At 56.0% G+C, this 19,332-nt stretch overlaps 2 protein-coding genes and 1 long non-coding RNA gene across 5 annotated transcripts; 1 reads left to right on the forward strand and 2 right to left on the reverse strand.

Moving 5' to 3' along the window:
* Positions 1–1,387: 1,387 nt before the first annotated feature.
* CDC42EP2 (CDC42 effector protein 2) lies at positions 1,388–7,559 on the reverse strand. 3 transcript variants are annotated; one of them, XM_030475423.1, is made up of 3 exons: positions 7,471–7,559; positions 7,056–7,348; positions 1,388–3,416 (listed from the first exon to the last, which is right to left on the reverse strand). In XM_030475423.1, the coding sequence occupies exons 1-3, from the start codon at positions 7,486–7,488 to the stop codon at positions 2,744–2,746; spliced, it is 984 nt and encodes a 327-aa protein (XP_030331283.1). In that variant the 5' UTR covers positions 7,489–7,559; the 3' UTR covers positions 1,388–2,743. The 3 variants fall into 3 exon arrangements, with proteins under 3 accessions (XP_030331283.1, XP_030331284.1, XP_030331282.1); XM_030475424.1 differs by lacking the exon at positions 7,471–7,559 and adding an exon at positions 6,141–6,258 and having other exon boundaries at positions 7,056–7,343; XM_030475422.1 differs by lacking the exons at positions 7,056–7,348; positions 7,471–7,559 and adding an exon at positions 6,141–6,852.
* A 560-nt stretch (positions 7,560–8,119) lies between these two features.
* POLA2 (DNA polymerase alpha 2, accessory subunit) lies at positions 8,120–18,972 on the reverse strand. Its single transcript, XM_030475421.1, has 18 exons — positions 18,829–18,972; positions 18,121–18,248; positions 17,950–18,035; positions 17,732–17,786; positions 17,534–17,640; positions 17,264–17,457; positions 17,071–17,159; positions 16,829–16,984; positions 16,684–16,746; positions 16,561–16,603; positions 15,985–16,103; positions 13,977–14,015; positions 13,809–13,882; positions 12,843–12,951; positions 10,017–10,123; positions 9,784–9,843; positions 9,314–9,440; positions 8,120–8,877 (listed from the first exon to the last, which is right to left on the reverse strand). The coding sequence occupies exons 1-18, from the start codon at positions 18,947–18,949 to the stop codon at positions 8,731–8,733; spliced, it is 1,824 nt and encodes a 607-aa protein (XP_030331281.1). The 5' UTR covers positions 18,950–18,972; the 3' UTR covers positions 8,120–8,730.
* On the forward strand, positions 8,572–16,764 carry LOC115603501. Its single transcript, XR_003989881.1, has 4 exons — positions 8,572–8,658; positions 14,114–14,199; positions 15,867–16,021; positions 16,658–16,764. It is a non-coding gene; the product is annotated as an uncharacterized LOC115603501 (long non-coding RNA).
* Positions 18,973–19,332: the final 360 nt, after the last annotated feature.

Here is a 19,332-nt window from a genome sequence, read left to right on the forward strand (position 1 = left end):
GGGTGTCTTCAACATCAAATCTCTGCCCCTCCCCGTAGAGATTCCCCATGGAAACCCCCCGTATCCCTAGAAATCCACGTGGAAACCTGAAGTTTTGGGGCTCTTTTCCTTTCCCATCCCAACCAGATGGGATCCCAAAGCTCATCCCACGGGATGCAGCCCGGGAACAGCTTCCAGGTGGATCCCTCTGGGATTTTCCAGCTCACTTCCACTTCCCAAGGTCTTTTTTCCCTGTTTGCTGGGAAATTAGGGGTTATTTCACCCGGGTTATCCGGATGCTCCCAGCGTCCCCATTGCCCCCAGCATTCCCATTGCTCCCAGTGTCCCATTGCCCCCAGCATTCCCATTGCTCCCAGTGTCCCCATTGCCCCCAGCATTCCCATTGCCCCCAGTGTCCCCACTGATCCCAATGTTCCCATTGCCCCCAGCATTCCCATTGCTCCCAGCGTCCCCATTGCCCCCAGTGTCCTCACTGATCCCAGTGTCCCCCTTGCCCCCAGCATTCCCATTGCTCCCAGTGTCCCCATTGCCCCCAGCATTCCCATTGCTCCCAGTGTCCCATTGCCCCCAGTGTCCCCCTTGCCCCCAGCATTCCCATTGCTCCCAGTGTCCCATTGCCCCCAGCATTCCCATTGCTCCCAGTGTCCCATTGCCCCCAGCATTCCCATTGCTCCCAGCGTCCCCATTGCCCCCAGCATTCCCATTGCTCCCAGTGTCCCCCTTGCCCCCAGCATTCCCATTGCTCCCAGTGTCCCCCTTGCCCCCAGCATTCCCATTGCTCCCAGCGTCCCCATTGCCCCCAGCATTCCCATTGCTCCCAGCATTCCCATTGCTCCCAGTGTCCCCCTTGCCCCCAGCATTCCCATTGCTCCCAGCATTCCCATTGCTCCCAGTGTCCCCCTTGCCCCCAGCATTCCCATTGCTCCCAGTGTCCCCCTTGCCCCCAGCATTCCCATTGCTCCCAGTGTCCCATTGCCCCCAGCATTCCCATTGCTCCCAGTGTCCCCATTGCCCCCAGCATTCCCATTGCCCCCAGCGTCCCCATTGCCCCCAGCATTCCCATTGCCCCCAGCGTCCCCATTGCCCCCAGCATTCCCATTGCCCCCAGTGTCCCATTGCCCCCAGCATTCCCATTGCCCCCAGCGTCCCCATTGCCCCCAGCATTCCCATTGCTCCCAGCATTCCCATTGCTCCCAGTGTCTCCATGTCCCCCCCTCCTCCCAGTACTCCCATTCCCTCCCATTGTCCCTGTTCCCCCCCCCCCCCAGTTAATGAGTCCCCCATTGCCTGAGCCATGGCATTCCTGGTCCCATTCCCACTTCCTGGAACCACGATGGGATAATGCAGGAATTAAAGGATTAAGCAAAGGGGGTGGGGGGAGCCGGGGGCAGGAGAATCCACAGGGATTTTATTGCTAATAAGTAAAGATTAATTCAAGAAATGGAGTTGTTCTTTTTTGTAGCTCAAACGAGGAATTACACCTGGAAAAAATGGGGGAAAACCGGGATTGGGATCATTTGATACCATCTGATATCAAATAGAGGCCGAGGGGGGGAGCAGGGAGGTGCCAAATCCATGCCCCAAATCCGGCTTCTTGGAGCAAAACTGGGGTGAAACAAGGGGATTTGGGGCTGTTACCTGTGTGGGATTATCTCAGAATTCCCAATCCAGGCAACGACTTTCGGGATTACTGCTGGGAATCATGAGGAAGTTGGGCCAAACAGGAACATCCCCATCCCCAGCTCACTCTAAGCTGATTTGGTGGTGTCCAACCACATGAAGACATGGGAATGCCAAACCTCCCACAAAACACTTGGAAAACCACCCAAAATGATCCAATCCCGGGGTTTTTCCCTTCAAATTGGTTGATAAACCAAGTGGGAGGAAAGAGGGGATTTGGGAATGGTGCTGGATCTCCCATTGGAGCTTGGACTGGGTGAGAATGGAGCTGGAAGAGCTTCAGTTGAAGCTGAAGCTCAACCCAGTGGCTGGACCCGGCTTAATGGAAGGTTGGAATTTGGGTGGAATTCCAGGTTTTGGGATGTTGCCATCCAAAAGTGGCCGAAATTCCCAGAAAGGGTTGAAAATGATGGGAGTTTAGTGCTGGAGTCCAGGAGCTGAGGCCGCGCTTGCTCCATAGCCAGAATTCCAGTGGTTCCATGCGAGTTATCCAATAAAAGCAGCAAGGCTCGGAATTCCGAAGCCGTTCACCTCTCATCCCTCCATCCCGTGGGGATGAACGGTGCCGGTGAGGATGGATCCCACCCCCCAGCACGGGAATGGGGCCGGGTGGTCGCTCACTCCTCACTTGGCTTTCTCTTCATCTTCCAATTCCACCAAGCTCCAACCATGGATTTTATTCCCAGAATCCATCCCAAGAGGGATTTTCACTTCCCGGCACAAGAGTGAAGCCGCATTCGCCGTGGAAACGTTGGGATTTGGGTGATGTTCCAAGAGTGCCACCAACACACGGCATCACCTCCACGACTTGGGTGCTTGGTTGAACTTCACCATGACCAAGCTCCAACCACGGCTCCTCTTCAAGCACAAACCCCCCCCAAAACCCCCCCAGCGAGTGTCACCCACCCGGCACCGCGGTGACAACGGTGCCGTGTCCATGTCCCACCACAGCTCCGGAGGTAGAGGATCCACAGGGCTTGGTTGAAGAACCAACTTCACCCCAAAGAACCCCCCAAACCCCCCCCAATCAACCATTGGCCAACGTCTTCCCCTGTGGTTGCCTTCACGTCAAGCTCTCCTGAAGGCCTGAAGCTGGTGGAGCTCCCCCCCCCGCCTCTGCTTGGTGCTTCTCCATCACCTGCAGAACATCCTCCAGGATGGATGGTCCCAAATCCACGTGGAGGGAGAGGAGGGAGCCCGCGTGGGACAGGAAGGGCTCGGCGCTGCCCGGCTCCTCCTCGGGGGTGAAGCCATTGGGTGGGATGGTGCCGCTCTCCTCATCCTCATCCCTCTTCCCGAGGTCCTCCAGGTGGAGCCGCGGTGGTTTGGGAGGTGCTGGCGCCGATGGGAGCGTGATGGCCTGAGGCCCACCGATGGTGGGCAGGGAGATGGCGTTCTTCAGCAGCGGGGACGGGCTCCCCGGCGCCGGCACCTCGTGCCCGGACACCGTGGAGGTCCTGGAGAAGGAGAAGCTGGGCTGGGGCCGGGGCAGGAGGTGGAGCTTGCCCTGGAGGAAGGAGATGTCCCCAAAGGTGTCCCCTTGGCCGGCGCTGCCGATGTGGATGGTGTGTCGGAAGTCACCCAACGGGGGGCTGATCATGTCCGAGGACAGGATGTCGCGGAGCTTCTCCTTCTTCCCCTTCCTGCTGCCCCTCTTGAGGTAGATGGGTGCCTTGGTGGACATCTCAGCGGGTTCCCAAGCTCTCCCGGTGTCCGCTCCGGAGCCGGTGGCTTCCCTGCAAAAAACAATGGGAAAGAGAAGGAAAAGCCAGCTGAAAAGCGGATTCCAACACATCGGATGGGGATCATCCGGGGAAACTCATTCCAGATGTTCTCCAAGTCTCCATCTCCAAGGTTATCAATAAGAAAAGCACCCTGGGAATGGAATCCAGGAATTGCCTCCGGTGGGAGAAGACTCCGAGCTGGAAATCCCAAAGGATTTGTGGGTTGAAGGGGAATTGGGGGGACTGTGGAGTGGAGGTTGGGAGAACACAGCGCTGGGATGCGGTATTCCAAGCTCCAACAAGGAGGTTTGGACACTTGGATTCCTTCTCCTCTTGGCCACACAGCATCCAACCCCGCCCAGCAACGAGCTACAGCACAAATCCATCGGGATGGAGGTGGGAGGGGGAAGGAAGTTGGAATTTTTCCCTTGGTTTAGTCATATTCCCTCAACTCTTGACAATTCCCACTTCGGTTCCAGGCTCATTCTTCAGCTGTGGGGAGGAAGGAGAGAAAAAAGGGGATTTTTTGGGGATGACAACGTTGTGTCCGCCCTTGAAGCCATGCCAGTGGGGCAGGAAAAGGGATGGAAGCAGGTATGGAATGTTTGGGAAGCAGCAGCAAAGGAGAAGCTGTTTGGAATGCTGCCGGAAGAGCTCCCAGGTCATCCCGAGCCTCCACCCTGGAATCTGTCCCTCCAACTGGCCCAAAGGGATGGAAAATCCCACATTCCCCTTCAACCACCCAGAAGCGGGATCATCCTGGCTGTGCTGCTCCCTTCATTCCCTCTTTTCCCCCCGCAATTCCCTCTTGGTGCTGAGGAAACCATTCCCATCGCAAGCAGAGACCTACGCTACAGCTGGAGCCGCTCCCGGTGTCCCGGTGGGATGACAGTAGAGTTGAGGGAATGGAGCTGGAGAGGTGGAAAATCCCTCAATCGGCTCCAAAGGAAGCACCGGCATCGGGAATGCGGCTCCGGGGTGGAAGAGCGGCACCGGGCAGCCCGCTCCCGGCGGCTCCGGCCGGGAATGAAGTGCTGACGCTGCAGAATCCAGGGCTGTTAATCCCGGATGGATTAGTGCCGGCGGCGCGGTGATGCCGCCGGCGTGAAATCCAGGCGCCGGGAAGACACCGGGAGGTGGGAGGGGGGGTGGGAAGTTGATGGTGGAGACATTGGGAATCTGGATTGGGAATGCTGCTGGATGCGCGGCCACAAGTGCCCAAGGGAGGAAGCATGGAAAACTGTGGGAAAGCACCAAAATCCCCCCCAAACCAAGTGGATTTATAGGAAAAGCCCCTTCAGTCACTTGGAAGTGGTTTATGTTTCCAGGATTTGGGATGATGCCGATGGGGATGGGCATTGGGAAGCGACCACCGGCACGACATTCCCCCTGGCACTGACCTGGAACTGCTCTCTCTCATCCCAGTTTCTTCCTCCTTTTCCCAGTCTGGGCTCCAGCTGATCAACCAGCTCCCCACTCGGCTGGGACAAAGGCTGGAAGGACACTGGGAATGCCTGGGAATGTGGGAAGTGTCCCTCATCCCACAAAAAACACCCTGGAAAAGGCCATTTGCTGCCAGTGCAGCCTGGGAAAGGCCCAGCAGGTCCCAAAGACATTGGGAATAGGCAGGTTTTGACCAGAAAATCCCTTTTCCTGGCATTTCCCAGTGCTGACAACCAAGTGGATCCGCTGGGAAGACGGGAGCGTTACCACTTCCCAGCCAAACAGGTGGGAAACGGGATGGAAAAGGAACAATGCTCCAGGAAACTCCTGGAGAACTCAGAGACGGGTGTTTCCAGCTGCTTCCCGCCCCGCTGGGTGCATCCCCAGGGATTTAAGGCTTTATCCCACAGCATTCCACCTCCATGTGCCAGGATGAATCCCAATGGCTTGTCATGGAGCTTCATTGAATCCCAAGAAACGGGGATGGGTGAAGAGAGAAAGGTGGGAATGACGTTTCCTCATGGGATGAGAAGCGGGAAGCACCTCCGGAGGAGATCCAAGGACTCCATCCATGCCCCACGTTCGGCTTCTCCACAGGAAGAAATGGGCTCGAAGCACCGGATCCTGCAGCGCTCCAATGGGAAATCCACCCCCCGGCCCCCATTTGCCTTTTTTCCTTCCTTCTGGAGTAAAATTCCATCCTTTTCCACCCATTCCCATCACTTCTGGCTTCAGCAGGTGCCATTTGAGTCCTTTTCCAGCAATTTTTGGCCATTTAAACTCCATTTCCCAACTAAATTCCAGGTTTTCCCCCCATTTCCAGCTATTTGGGCTTCACTATGGGAAAATCCAGGTTCTTTTTTCACCCAATTCCAGTAATTTCAGGTCTGGAATATGGAAGTTTACTTCCTTCCCACTCCATTCCAGCCCCTTCTGCCTCACTCTGGGAAAACCAAGTGGGAAACAAACCCAATTCCTTCCATTTTGGGGCCTTCTTGAGGCTTTTTGAGGAAAATTTGCCCCTGGAAAGAGGTTTGGCTTTTGTATCCCCCTGGAAAAAGGGATATTCCCATGGGAAGTGAAAACACACCCCTTTTCCCATGGGCTCAGCGAGGTGGGCTGTGGAAAAGGGCCCTGTTGGGATGTGGATTATGGATATTTTGGAGCACTGGGAAAAGCCTTTTGTAGATGCAGGTGCAAACTGATCCAACGTCATCCCAGGGAACATAAAAGCTGGAATCAGTTTCAACCCCCAGGAATCCCGGTGGGATCCCGGTGCTGTCCCTGTCCTACCTGGAGCAGCCAGTGCCGGATCGGGATGAGGGATGAGCTGGTGCGGACCCGGCAGCGCCGGCACTTCCACGGAGGGGATTGGGTCCTCCAGGATCAGGAAAACACCAAGATCCGGGATCTTTGCCAATAAGGAAAAGCCAGGGATGAGGAAATGCTGGGATACAGCTGGGAAACGTGGCCGAGCCCTTCCCGTGCCTCAGTTTCCCCCCGCGGTGACCAACGGAAGCCGGGAAAGGGGGAAAATACAACGAAAACCAACTTAAATCCAGGGAAAACAACTTAAATCCAGGGAAGGCAGCTCCTGGGGCGGCTCCGAGCCCCACCCGCTGCCGGGGAGCGCCGGGAATTCCCGGGCAGGGAGGGCGGTGCCGGAATTCGGGTGGGATCGGGGCACAGGTCGCTTCTCTTTCCCTGGAATAGGGGCGGAGGCGGCTCCGGCTGCCCCAGCAGCAAGGCGAGAGCTGGATTTCAATGAGCGTCATCCATGAATCCAGGGAAAAGCCTTCCTGGAAAACCCCCAGAGCAGGATCCGGCCCCGGCTATTCTGGGGATCCTATTTTGGGGATCCATCAGCTAATCTGATCCGGGAGCAGTCGGAGCCCTGGCAGCTGGTGGCTGCAGGGAGGGGGGGGATCCGGGCTGTTCCCTTGGGAAAAGGAGGGAATCATCCCCCTCCCCCTTGAACTGAGGGATCCGGGATGCGACAGGGACACAAAACCATCCCGAAACATGGAAAAGAACCGCCCCCCCCCCCGCTTCCATCCTCAGCATCCCGACGCAGGGCCCGGATTCGGAAGCCGGGAAGAAGCCAAACACATCCCCCCCTCCCACCCCCTCCAAGCTCCCAAATGTCCCGCTGCCTCCATCCCCTTCCCCAGCCCCATGTTCCACCGGGAATGGTGCTTGGGATCTCACCGGAAAACAGCGGCGGAGCCTCCCGGCGGCTTCTTGCGGAGCCGGGGCCGGGGCCGGGGCCGAGCGCGGCCGCTCCGCTCCGCTGCTCCCAGCGCCGGAGCGTCGGCGCAGCCCAACGCCCCACCCCGGGCCCCCGCTTTTCCTTCCTGCCCCTTTCTCCTTCCCAAAACATGGAATGACGGCGTTGTGCATCTCATCGGCATGAAGAGCCGGCTGGGTTTTTCCCTGTCATCCCACCATTTCCCAGCTCCGGGAAGACGCAGCGATGAAACGCTTGGATAGAGAGAAGATCCCTGGGGAAAGAAAGGTGGAAAAATCCCTGTTGGCTCCGGAGGGGGATTCCCTATGGAGCAGCGCAGCTCCCCCCCCCCCCGCAAATGGCCAACTGGGAATGCTGGAGCTGACGCTCATTTACATCCCAAATGAGCTTCATCCTCAAGGATCATTTAATTAAGAGGGAAATGAGATTCCGGCTGCGTTGCTCTCGATGGGGTTGGATCGGAATTCCCAACGCTGCTCCTGTTGGAACCAAATCCGGTGGGTTTATGAGGGAAACTGAGGCAGGGAGAGGAGCATCGGAGACAAAACCAGGGGGAATCGGGAGGTTGTTCCTGTCCTCCTGCAGCAGGTGGGGAAAAAAGCTGGAAAATGAGCCAAAACCCGGGAATAAAGCAGCTTTTTAGCCACGTTGGGAAAAATTAGTGCGGAATTTGGGGTGAAAACCACCAAAATGGGGAAAAACTCATTGGAATGGTGAGAGTTGATCCCGTTGGCTCCACACTGGGATGTGGGGAGAAAACAGGGATTTTCTGGCATATCCCAGAGTTCTGCGGTGAAACCATGGGGGGATCCCCTTCCCCAGATCCCATTTTCCCTCTTTTTTCCCCTTAAATCCACCCTGATGGGATTGGAAGATTGAGATGACGCTTCCAGGGGGAGCCTGGAATGAGGCCTGGAATGAGGTGGATCACGTGGAGAATGAAGGGAGACGCCTGATGAGGCTGTTTTCCAGCTTCCCGACGCCTGGAATCGCCCCGCGGCAGAGACAGTTACAAAACATCCTCTTTCATCCCATTGGATTTACCTTTATTCCGGTCAGAAAAGCCTTTTCCCACCCTGGGATTGGAGCTGAAGGAATGGCAGGAGAACACTCAGGGGATTTGAATTCACTTCCAGCTTCCTCCTCAGGAATTGGAGGGGAAAAGGCAGGAAAACTGCTTCACGCCCAACCCCGCGCCGGGATTTTCCCGGTGTCATTCCCTGGCGCCGGTGGATTGTTTTCCAACTAATTAAACTCCAGATCCCATCATGAGGAAGCTTGACCCAAACATCACCCAGGGGGTGAATCCAGGACAGCCGAGGACGATTCCATGCCAGGATTCCCCTCTTCCATGGGTAAATCCAGCTGGAACATCCCTCTTTGTCAACCTAAGGAGTGGGACAACGGAACCAGCCCATGAACAGCCCCACGAGCCACCGAGAGCTGAGGGTCAGGAGCTCCCTCAGGGATGAACAGGCGGAGCAGAGCCCCGGCTGTGTCCGGCTGTTGCGGGAGGGCTCCGCACAACGGGAGCGGTTGGGGGGTTGTTGAGCACAATTCCAGGTGTGTTTGGCCAGTCCCGGTGTAGCTGTTGCCTTGTAGGTGCTTGGATTAAGGAAGCTCCATCCCAGTCATTTAGATCTTCACAACCTGAGCGGCGACACACGGGCTCTTGCGCTCGCCCCCGGTGTCGTCCCGCTGGAGGTACAGGCGGCCATAGGTACCCCCGACCGTCCCCTTCGTCAGCCGCCCGGGGTTGATGCAGACACAGCCCAGCACATCCTATGGGAATACCAGAGCTGGGTGCTGAGGGCTGTGACTACAGCTGGTCCAACACCACCACCCACCCGGCTACAGCCAGGCCGAGTGCTGATGGCCACAACCCCTTGGCTACAGTCGAGCTGGATGCCAAGGGCTGTGACCTCCCAGCTACAGCCCAGCCAGGCACCAACAGCCACCTAGGTACAGCTGATTGGGTGCTGAGAGCCACCCAGGTACAGCTGATTGGGTGCTGAGAGCCAGGACCCACCAGCTACAGCCCATCCAGCTGCTGAGGGCTGTGACCTCTTGGGTACAACCGATCTGATGCCAACAGTCACCAACAGCTGAGGGCTGTGACCCACCAGCTACAGTCAGGGCTGTGCCTGAGCCTGGGCTTTATTCCAGCTGGAACCCAGGGTTTGGGGGTACTTGAGCGGGTGTGTGGGCACCACCTGACCTTAACAAAGTACCGCAGCTCCGAGGGGGTGACCAGGACGTCCGGGGTGACCGGTAACGATGCGTAGCTGTAGAAGCTCTCGTAGTCAACGTTTAGCTCCTCCGAGGGGGGGTACAATGGGTAGTAACTACCAATGGAGGAGGGGGGGAAGAGGTTACAACAGCCAGGAACAACCACCTCCGCCTGTAGCAACAGGCGTGGCTCACACCAACGGGTGAGTTTGGGGTGGAAGAGTTGTTTGTGGTTCTTTTGGCTGTCCCTGGGGGTGCCTGAGGCACACCACGCCGGAGGATTTAGGGTGAAACCCTCAGAATGCAGTTGTTAATGGGGAACAACCCCCCCCAAGAAGTAATTTCTTAGGTCCAAAAGAGACTTCCAAGGGGAAGACGGTGGGAATGACATAGGAGGCTCCTTGTTTGGCCCCCAAAAAGCCCTTTTTGGGGTCTGAGGGGGTTGTAGCAAGGCCTCACCTCCTCTGCGTCAGGATGTGCTTCAGGATGCGCGTGAACCGGTCCGAGATGCTGGAGGAGCTGTAAAACCATTAAGGAAAGGGTGGGAGAGGCCAAAGGACAGGCTGTGAGCAATGGGGCACGAGGCCATTTACAGCTGGGAGCTGCTGTGCCAGGCAGCCGGCTCCCGCGGGGCTGGATCCGTGCCCCAGCAGGAGATTCCCGAATCCCAGCTCCCGGCCAGCGGCACCCACCTGCTGATCTCCTCGGCTCCCATGTGGAAGAGCAGGTCGGTGGAGGTCAGGCCCAGCACGACGCCGTCCACCTCCAGGGTGCAGGGGTCCGACACGAAGTGCACGCGCTGCGGAGAGGGGGCGGGCTGCGGCTGAACCCGCCTGAAGCTGCCCTAAACCAGTCCTAAAACACCCAAACCAGCCCTAAACCAGTCCTAAAACACCCCAAACCTGCCCTAAACCACCCCAAACCTGCCCTAAACCAGTCCTAAAACACCCAAACCTGCCCTAAACCAGCCCTAAACCACCTAAACCAGCCCTAAACCAGTCCTAAACCACCTAAACCAGCCCTAAACCACCCCAAACCTGCCCTAAACCAGTCCTAAAACACCCAAACCTGCCCTAAACCAGTCCTAAAACACCCAAACCTGCCCTAAACCACCCCAAACCTGCACTAAACTAGTCCTAAACCACCCCAAACCTGCCCTAAAACACTGAAACCTGCCCTAAACCAGTCCTAAAACACCCAAACCTGCCCTAAACCAGTCCTAAAACACCTAAACCAGCCCTAAATCAGTCCTAAAACACCCAAACCTGCCCTAAACCAGTCCTAAAACACCTAAACCAGCCCTAAACCAGTCCTAAAACACCCAAACCTGCCCTAAACCAGTCCTAAACCACCCCAAACCTGCCCTAAAACACCCAAACCTGCCCTAAACCAGTCCTAAACCTGTCCTAAAGCAGTCCTAAACCACCCAAACCTGCCCTAAAGCAGTCTTGAAACACCCAAACTAGCCCTAAAGCAGTCCTAAATCACCCCAAACCAGTCCTAAAACACCCAAACCAGCCCTAAACCACCCCCAAACCAGCCCTAAACCACCCAAACCTGCCCTAAACCAGTCCTAAACCACCCAAACCTGCCCTAAAGCAGTCTTGAAACACCCAAACGAGCCCTAAAGCAGTCCTAAATCACCCCAAACCAGTCCTAAAACACCCAAACCAGCCCTAAACCACCCAAACCAGCCCTAAACCACTCCTAAACCACCCAAACCTGCCCTAAAGCAGTCCTAAACCACCCAAACCTGCCCTAAAGCAGTCCTAAACCACCCAAACCTGCCCTAAAGCAGTCTTGAAACACCCAAACTAGCCCTAAAGCAGTCCTAAATCACCCCAAACCAGTCCTAAACCACCCAAACCAGCCCTAAACCACCCCCAAACCAGCCCTAAACCACCCAAACCAGCCCTAAACCAGTCCTAAACCACCCAAACCAGCCCTAAACCACTCCTAAAACACCCAAACTAGTCCTAAAACACCCAAACCTGCTCTAAGTCAGTCCTAAAATACCCCAAGCCTGCCCTAAACCAGTCCTAAACCACCCAAACCTGCCCTAAAATGCCCCAAATCTGCTCTAAACCACCCCAAACCAGGCCTAAAACACCCAAGCCTGCCCTAAGCTACTCCTAAACCACCCCAAACCTGCTCCACGGCACCACAGTCATGCTGAGCTTTCCTTAAACGCTCTAAACCAGACCTAAACCACCCCAAACCCAGCCTAAATTGCTCCAAACCTGCCTTAAACCACCCCAAACCTGCCTTTAAATGCTGTAATCACGCTGAGCTTTCCTTCAACACCCCTAAAATAGTCTTAAAATGCCCCAAACCTGACCTAAAACATCACAATCACATGAAACTTTCTTTAAACACCCCAAACCCCATCCTAAAATGCCCCAAATCTGCTCCAACGTGCCCCAAACCCACCCCAATCACTCTGAGCTTTCCTTAAACATCCCTAAACCAATCCCAAAACACCCCAAACGCATCCCAAAATACCCCAAGCCTGCCCTAAAACGCTGCCATCACACTCAGTCTTCCTTAAACCCCCTTCAACCAGTCCTAAACCACCCCAAATTTACCCTAACCCCCCTTAAACCCCCAAAATACCCCCCAACCCCACGCAGCAGCACAGCTGGATTCCCAGCAGGAGCAATAAAAGCTGCTCCTTTGGGATCAAACGAGTTAAATCAGGGAATTTTAACCCAAAAGAGGCAGCTTTCCTGGAGCTCCATTCCCTGTTTGCCAGGTTTCCACTCCCAAATCCTTTCTCCCTCAGGAAATCAGGATTTTGCTCCCAAAGGGAATATTTTGGGGGCAGGAAATCACTGCCAGGTGGGAAAAACAAGACCGGAAAACTCGAAGAGAAGAGGGATTTCACCCAAATCGGAAGGGTTGGATGGAACAAGGAGGTGATCCTGCCCCTCTACTCTGCTCTTGTGAGACCTCACTTGGAGGACTGCGTACAGTTCTGGTGTCCTCAACATAAGAAGGACATGGAGCTGTTGGAGCGAGTCCAGAGGAGGCCACGAGGATGATCAGGGGGCTGGACACCTCCTGTATGGAGCCAGGCTGAGAGAGTTGGGGCTGTTCAGCCTGGAGAAGAGAAGCTGCGTGGAGACCTCAGAGCAGCTTCCAGTGTCTGAAGGGGGTCTACAAGGATGCTGGGGAGGGACTCTTCCTTAGGGACTGTAGTGGTAGGACAAGGGGTGATGGGTTCAAACCTAAACAGGGGAAGTTTAGATTAGATATAAGGAAGAAGTTCTTTACAGTGAGGGTGGTGAAGCACTGGAATGGGTTGCCCAGGGAGGTTGTGGATGCTCCATCCCTGGTGGTGTCCAAGGCCAGGTTGGACAGAGCCTTGAACCACGTGGTTTAGGGCAAGGTGTCCCTGCCCATGGCAGGGGGGTTGGAACTAGATGATCTTAAGGTCCTTTCCAACCCTTATGATTCTATGAAAAGCAGTGTTTTTTGGGGATAAGAACGATGGGAATGGGGGAGCTGAGGGTTGGTACCTGCTTGTCGTCCTTGGGCAGCTCCGGGCAGCAGAACGGGGGCTGTGGGTAGATGTAGTCGTGGTGGACGTCGCGCGCCGAGGGCACGAACACGAGCTGCGAGCCCGCGCTGCCGAGGAACAGGGAGAGCAACAGGCAATTCCTCAACAGGCACAGAAACAGCCTCAAAACCAGCCCCTTCGGGGCAATTCCAGCAGGGAAAAGCCCCCAAAATTGGTTGGAAACGCCCCCCCCCCAACCACGCTCGGGTGCTGCGGGAAGGGAGCTGCATCGCCACGTGAAGAGGGTTGGGGGTGACGAGGTGTTTTGGGGTGACATGAGGTGTTTTGGGGTATTTCGAGGGGTGAAGTGAGGTGGGTTGGGATGACACGAGGTGTTCTGGAGCATAATGAGGTGGGTTGGGGTGTTTTGGGGGTGATACAAGGTGGTTTTGGAGCATGAGATGTTTTGGGGGTGACATGAGGTGTTTTTGGAGCATGAGGAGGTGTTTTGGGGGTGACATGAAGTGTTTTTGGAGCATGAGGAGGTGTTTTGGGGGTGACACGAGGTGTTTTTGGAGCATGAGGAGGTGTTTTGGGGGTGATATAAGGTGGTTTTGGGAGCATGAGGAGGTGTTTTGGGGGTGACAGGAGGTGTTTTGGGGGTGATATAAAGTGGTTTTGGAGCATGAAGAGGTGTTTTGGGGTGACAAGAAGCGTTCTGGGGGCATGAGGAGGTGTTTTGGGGGTGACATAGGGTATTCTGGAGCATGATGGGACGTTTGGGGGTGTTGTCAAGGGTGACACGAGGTGTTTTGGGGTGTCCCCCACCCCTCAGTGTGTGTCACCCGGTGTTAGGCCTGTTGTTGCCTCCTTGTCCCTCACACCGCAGGGACAACACTGTCACCAACCATTCCCGGTTCTTTTTCCCCTTGGATTTGCCCCCAAACCCACCCTTTTGCCCCCCAATCCCACAGGAATTCCCTACCTTCTCGTCCCTTCGATGATCATCTTCAGGCAGAGCTTGAAGACCTCAGAGAAAGACCCCAGGAGTTGGCAGTTCTGGGTTTTGGGCGGAAAACAATGGGATTTGCCCAATTCCATCGGCTTTTGGGGTGTACCTGGGGGACAATGGGACCCCCACATCCTCCCTCACCTCCACTTGCTCGTGTTTGGAATCCAGGAACGGCCCAAACTGTGAAGAAACAGTGAAAATGGGGAAAAGCCCCACAAGTGGGGCCCCAGAGATGCGTTTTGTTATTTAAACACCACTTTTATCCCATAATCCCAAAGGATTCCGGGAAAAGGGAGTCTGGATGCGAAGAGGGATGGAAGAAACAGGGATTTCCTCAGGAGTAACTCAAGCGTTGGATCACGAGGTGCCCAAAGAGCCCAATTTGCTCTTAACAACAGGGGTTTGGGCACTTTAGGGTGAAAAAATGGGGGGTTTGGGCACATGGGGTGAGAAATGGGGGGTTTTGGTCACTTCATGGTGAGAGCTGGGGGGGTTTGGTCACTTTAGGGTGAAAAATGGGGTTTTGGGTCACTTTAGGGTAAGAACTGGGGGGGTTTTGGTCACTTTAGGGTGAAAATTGGGGGGATTTGGTCACTTTAGGGTGAAAACCGGGTGTTTTGGCACTTTAGGGTGAGAACTGGGGGGGGTTTGGTCACTTTAGGTTGAAAACCAGGTGTTTTGGTCACTTTAGGGTGAAAATTGGGGGGATTTGGCCACTTTAGGTTGAAAACTGGGGGTTTTGGCCACTTTAGGGTGAAAACTCTGGGTTTTTTGGTCACTTTAGGGTGAAAAATGGGTGTTTTAGCCACTTTAGGGTGAAAAATGGGGTTTTTTGGTCACTTTAGAGTGAAAACTGGGGGGTTTTGGTCACTTGGGGTGAAAAATGGGGTTTTTTTTGGTCACTTAAGGGTGAAAACTCTGGGTTTTCTGGTCACTTTAGGGTGACAACGAGGTGGTTTTCCTCTTTAGGGTGAAAAACGGGTGTTTTGGTCACTTTAGGGTGAAAATTGGAGAGTTTTGGTCACTTGGGGTGAGAAATGGGGGGGTTTGGTCACTTTAGGGTGAAAAATGGGTGTTTTGGTCACTTTAGGGTGAAAATTGGGGGGGGATTTGGCCACTTTAGGTTGAAAACTGGGTTTTTTGGTCACTTTAGGGTGAAAAATGGGTGTTTTGGCCACTTTAGGGTGAGAACTGGGGGGGGTTTGGTTACTTTAGGGTGAAAACTCTGGGGTTTTTGGTCACTTTAGGGTGAAAATTGGGGGGATTTGCCCACTTTAGGTTGAAAACTGGGGGTTTTGGTCACTTTAGGGTGAAAATTGGGGGGGTTTGGTCACTTTCGGGTGAAAAATGGGTGTTTCAGCCACTTTAGGGTGAAAACTGGGGGGTTTGGCCACTTTAGGGTGAAAACTCTGGGTTTTTTGGTCACTTTAGGGTGAAAAATGGGTGTTTTAGCCACTTTAGGGTGAAAATTGGGGGGTTTGGCCACTTTAGGGTGAAAAATGGGGTTTTGGGTCACTTTAGAGTGAAAACTGGGGGGTGTTGGTCACTTGGGGTGAGAAATGGGGGTTTTTTTGGTCACTTAAGGGTGAAAAATGGGTGTTTTGGTCACTTTAGGGTGAAAACTTTGGGGTTTCTGGTCACTTTAGGGTGACAATGAGGTGGTTTTCCTCTTTAGGGTGAAAAACGGGTGTTTTGGTCACTTTAGGGTGAAAATTGGAGGGTTTTGGTCACTTGGGGTGAGAAATGGGGGGTTTTGGTCACTTTAGCGTGAAAAATGGGTGTTTTGGCCACTCTAGGGTGTGTGGTCACTTTAGGATGAAAACTGGGGTTTTTGGTCACTTTAAGGTGAAAACTCTGGGTTTTCTGGTCACTTCAGGGTGACAATGAGGTGGTTTTCCTCTTTAGGGTGAAAAACGGGTGTTTTGGCCACTTTAGGGTGAAAACTGGGGGGGATTTGGCCACTTTAGGGTGAAAAGTCTGGGTGTTTTGGCCACTTTAGGGTGAAACCTCTGGGTTTTTTGGTCACTTTAGGGTGACAACGGGTGTTTTGGGGTCCCACCAAAGGCACCTCTTCCCTCCACGGCTGGTTTTGGGGGGGTTGAGGCTCCGGTGCCGCGTTACTGACACCGGTGTCCCCGCGGGGCCTCACCAGGACGCAGACATCGGGGCGGTCGCGGGCGATGACGGTGAGCAGGTCGCTGAGCGGGTCGTAGCTGATGCTGTCGGACGGGGTGTAGGGACCACAGGCCACCAGCACCATCCGCTGCTCTGGGGGCAACAACAGCGGGTTGGGGGGCGAAAACAGGGGGTTAGGGGGCAGCAAAGGCAGGTTGGGGGGTGAAAAAGGGGGTTAGGGGGCAAAAAGGGGTGTTTGAGGGGGCAAAAAGGGGCGTTTTGGGGTCTGGGGGGACAAAATGGAGGGTCTGAGGGGGTATAAAAGGGGAGTAGGGGGCAAAAAGGAGGTTTGGGGGAGAGAAAAGGGGGTTTGAAGGACAGAAGCGAGGTTGAAAGGGACAAAATTGGGGGTTTGGGGACAAAAACCAGGGTCTGGAGAGACAAAAAGGGGGGTGGGGGGCAAAAGGGAGGTTTGAGGGATGCAAAAAGGGGTTTGAAGGACAGAAGTGGGGCTTGAGGGGACAAAACGGGAGGGTTGGGGGACAAAAAGTGGGAGTTTGGGGGGAAAAAAGGCATTTTGGGGGGCAAAAAAGGGGGGGTTTGGGATCACCTGAGGTCGGCTCCGGCGGCGTGTGGAAGGGAAGCGGCACCCCCTGTGGAGAAACCATCAATTGCCTCCAAATCGCCTTTTTTCACCCCAAAACCAGCCCCGTTGGGGGGACTCCATCGTCACCTCGTAGAGTTTGGAGACCACCATCCTCCTCCCGGTGCTGTTGGTCCCCTCCAGCGCCACCACCTGCAGGCAGGGGAGCAAGCAGGGGTGAGGAGGAGCGGGGTGAGGAAGGCTTGGGGGGGGTCCCAGCCCCCCAAAACCCCACCTGACCCGGGAAGAGGGAATATTCCCTCAGCTCCGAGAGGTCCAGAGGGACTTGGCCACCGGAGGAGTGCTCCTGGTCGCCCTCCAGCACCACGGACTTGGCGTTGAGCTTCCCGTTGGCATCGCAGCCGATCTGGCCCAGCACGGTCACCAGTTCCTGTGGGACACCAGCACCCCCAAACCCAGTCGGTTTCACCCCAAAACACCATGAGGATGCCCTCGGAATGGTGCTGACGGGATCACCTGCGCCGGGAGCGACAGCGAGGTGAAGTCCTCGAGGTGATGGTGACTCTTCAGCGCGTCGCCGAGCACCTCGATCCTCCACAACAACACTACGGGGCGAGAACAGGCGGTGGCTACACCCCAACACCGCAGCGGTGATGGTTGGGGGGTCCCCTCCCTGCATCCCCCCTGTTTTCCAGGCTCACGGCGTCACCTTCCCGCGTATCAAGTGCTTTTTGGAACATGAATTTGTAGGCTTTGGTCAAGTTTTCCTCTGGAGAACCGAAGAGTCGCGGGGTACAACCACGACCCCCCTGCCCGCTCCAGGAGGGCCCTTGGATGGAGCCGAAGGAGACCACGACCTCGCCGCGGCTGCTGCGGGCGCTGTACTTCTGCGAGGGGGTGACGCTGTGGGGACAACAGGCGGAGCGATGGTGACAACCCCGGCCCGGCCCCGCCGCCGGTCCCGGTGTCGCGGGGTTACCTTGGGGAGAAGCTGCTGGGGGAGAAGAGCGCGTAGGGGCTGCGGGACGAGAGGCTCCGCTTGGGCCGCGGCGTCTCCGGCGTGGAATTGGGGCGTTTCTGGGAATTCTGCAGGAAAATAAACCCGGAAGGAATGGTTTAGGTGCAGGGTTTTGAGGCAGGAGGCGGCAGGTTTGGGGGGGAAGGTGTTGGTGCACACCTTGGAGGGAGTGGTGTAGGCGGCCAGCAGCTCATCCTCCTCTTCCTCGTCAAGGCTAGCAGCTTGTTAAGGAGCACCCAAAGCTCTTGTTTAGGGGGGACATGCAGCAACACCCCCCCAAGCTGGTAATTCCTCCCTTTAACTGGCACTAACAAGAGGGGGGGAACACCTTAACGCCCTGTTTCTTGATAGGAACCACCCCAAATCCATTGGGATACAGCTCCTGGAGAGAGTGGACGTCGTGGAGGCCGCTGTAGCGGTTGTCCCTCTTCTGGGGGACTCTGCTGCTCCGCTTGATGAGGACCTGGAGCAAGAAGAGGAGGAGAGGGGTGAGTGTCATCACCCACCGGCTCCTCCCGGGGGTTATGGGGATATCGGGGCCCCCCCACCTCGTGCTCGAAGGCGTGGAGGCCGTTGCTGGAGAGCTCAATGCCGAGGTTCTTGCTGGTGACAAAGGCCAACAGCTCGTTGGCCAACGCCACCGGGCCCAGGCCGTGGGTCAGGCACAGCTCCACCACTGCGGGGAGGGGTGGTGGTGGTTTGGGTGTACCCAGAACCCCCCAAAACTGCCTCCAACAGCTCCCCTGGCACCCCTGAACCACCCAAACCGCCTCCAACACCTCCCTTGACATCCCTAAAACCCCTTTAAACACCTCCCCAACGTCTCTAAGCCACCCAAACCCCCTCCAACACCTCCCAAGACACCCTCAAATCACTGAAACCCCCCCCACATTCCCTATCACCCCTAAAGTATCTCCAACACCTCCGTTGCCCCTAAACCTCACTTATCGCCTCAAATATCCCTCCTGAACCACCCAAACCGCCTCCAACACCTCCCCTGACACCCCTAAATAACCCAAATCCTCCCCTGACACCCCTAAATCACCCAAATCCCCCCCTGACACCCCTAAATCACCCAAAGCCTCCCGACACCCCTAAACCCGCTCAAATACCTCCATAACACCCTTAACCCTCCGTTATCTCCCCAAATACCTCTCCTGTCACCCCCAAACCTCCCTCAAACACGTCCCTTAACGCCCGCCTAAGCTACCTGAGCCCCCTCCAACACCCCCGGCCGCCCCCCCCGGTGCCCTCACGCCTGTCGGGCACGTCCTCGCCCTGGCAGCGCAGCTCGAAGAGCCGCAGCTCCCTCAGCACCGCCTCGGCCGACACCGGCTCCGGCTCCTCCGGCAGCTGCAGCTGCTCCGGCTCCGCCATCCCGGCACCGAAAAGCCCGCGCGGGCGCGACACTGCCGCGCTTGACGGCAGAGGGGAAGGGGGGCGGAGCAGCGCCTTATAAGGAAAGAGGCGGGGCCGCGCGGGGGGGTGAGAGGCGGGGTTATGCAGATTAGGGAGGTGAACGGACCAATCGGAGAGAGGTGGGCGGGGGCAATGCAACCCCCACCGCCTTCCCCCGCCCCCGCCGAGGCGGGAGGGAAAAGGCGGGAATTTTCCCTTCCGCCCCGGGGGTTCCCTCAGCACATCCCACAGGATCCGTCCCTATCCCAACAGGATCCATCCCCATCCTTGACAGGATCTATCCCAACAGGATCCAACCTTATCCCTGACAGGATCCATCCCTATCCCAACAGGATCCATCC

Source organism: Strigops habroptila, unplaced genomic scaffold, assembly GCF_004027225.2.
Source record: "Strigops habroptila isolate Jane unplaced genomic scaffold, bStrHab1.2.pri NW_022045636.1_ctg1, whole genome shotgun sequence".
Taxonomy (NCBI): Eukaryota; Metazoa; Chordata; class Aves; order Psittaciformes; family Psittacidae; genus Strigops; species Strigops habroptila.

Bases quoted from the DNA above. Each gene is read 5' to 3' on its own strand.
- CDC42EP2 (XM_030475422.1), bottom strand. From the start codon at position 6,622: ATGACGCTCATTGAAATCCAGCTCTCGCCTTGCTGCTGGGGCAGCCGG. The intron at 3,417-6,140 runs GTAGGACAGGGA...TGTTTTTTGCAG, and splicing joins TCCGGCACTGGCTGCTCCAG to GGAAGCCACCGGCTCCGGAG.
- POLA2 (XM_030475421.1), bottom strand. From the start codon at position 18,949: ATGGCGGAGCCGGAGCAGCTGCAGCTGCCGGAGGAGCCGGAGCCGGTG. The intron at 17,787-17,949 runs GTATCCCAATGG...ACAAGCTGCTAG, and splicing joins GTCCACTCTCTCCAGGAGCT to CCTTGACGAGGAAGAGGAGG. The intron at 16,104-16,560 runs GTGATCCCAAAC...TGTTGCCCCCAG, and splicing joins GCCGCCGGAGCCGACCTCAG to AGCAGCGGATGGTGCTGGTG.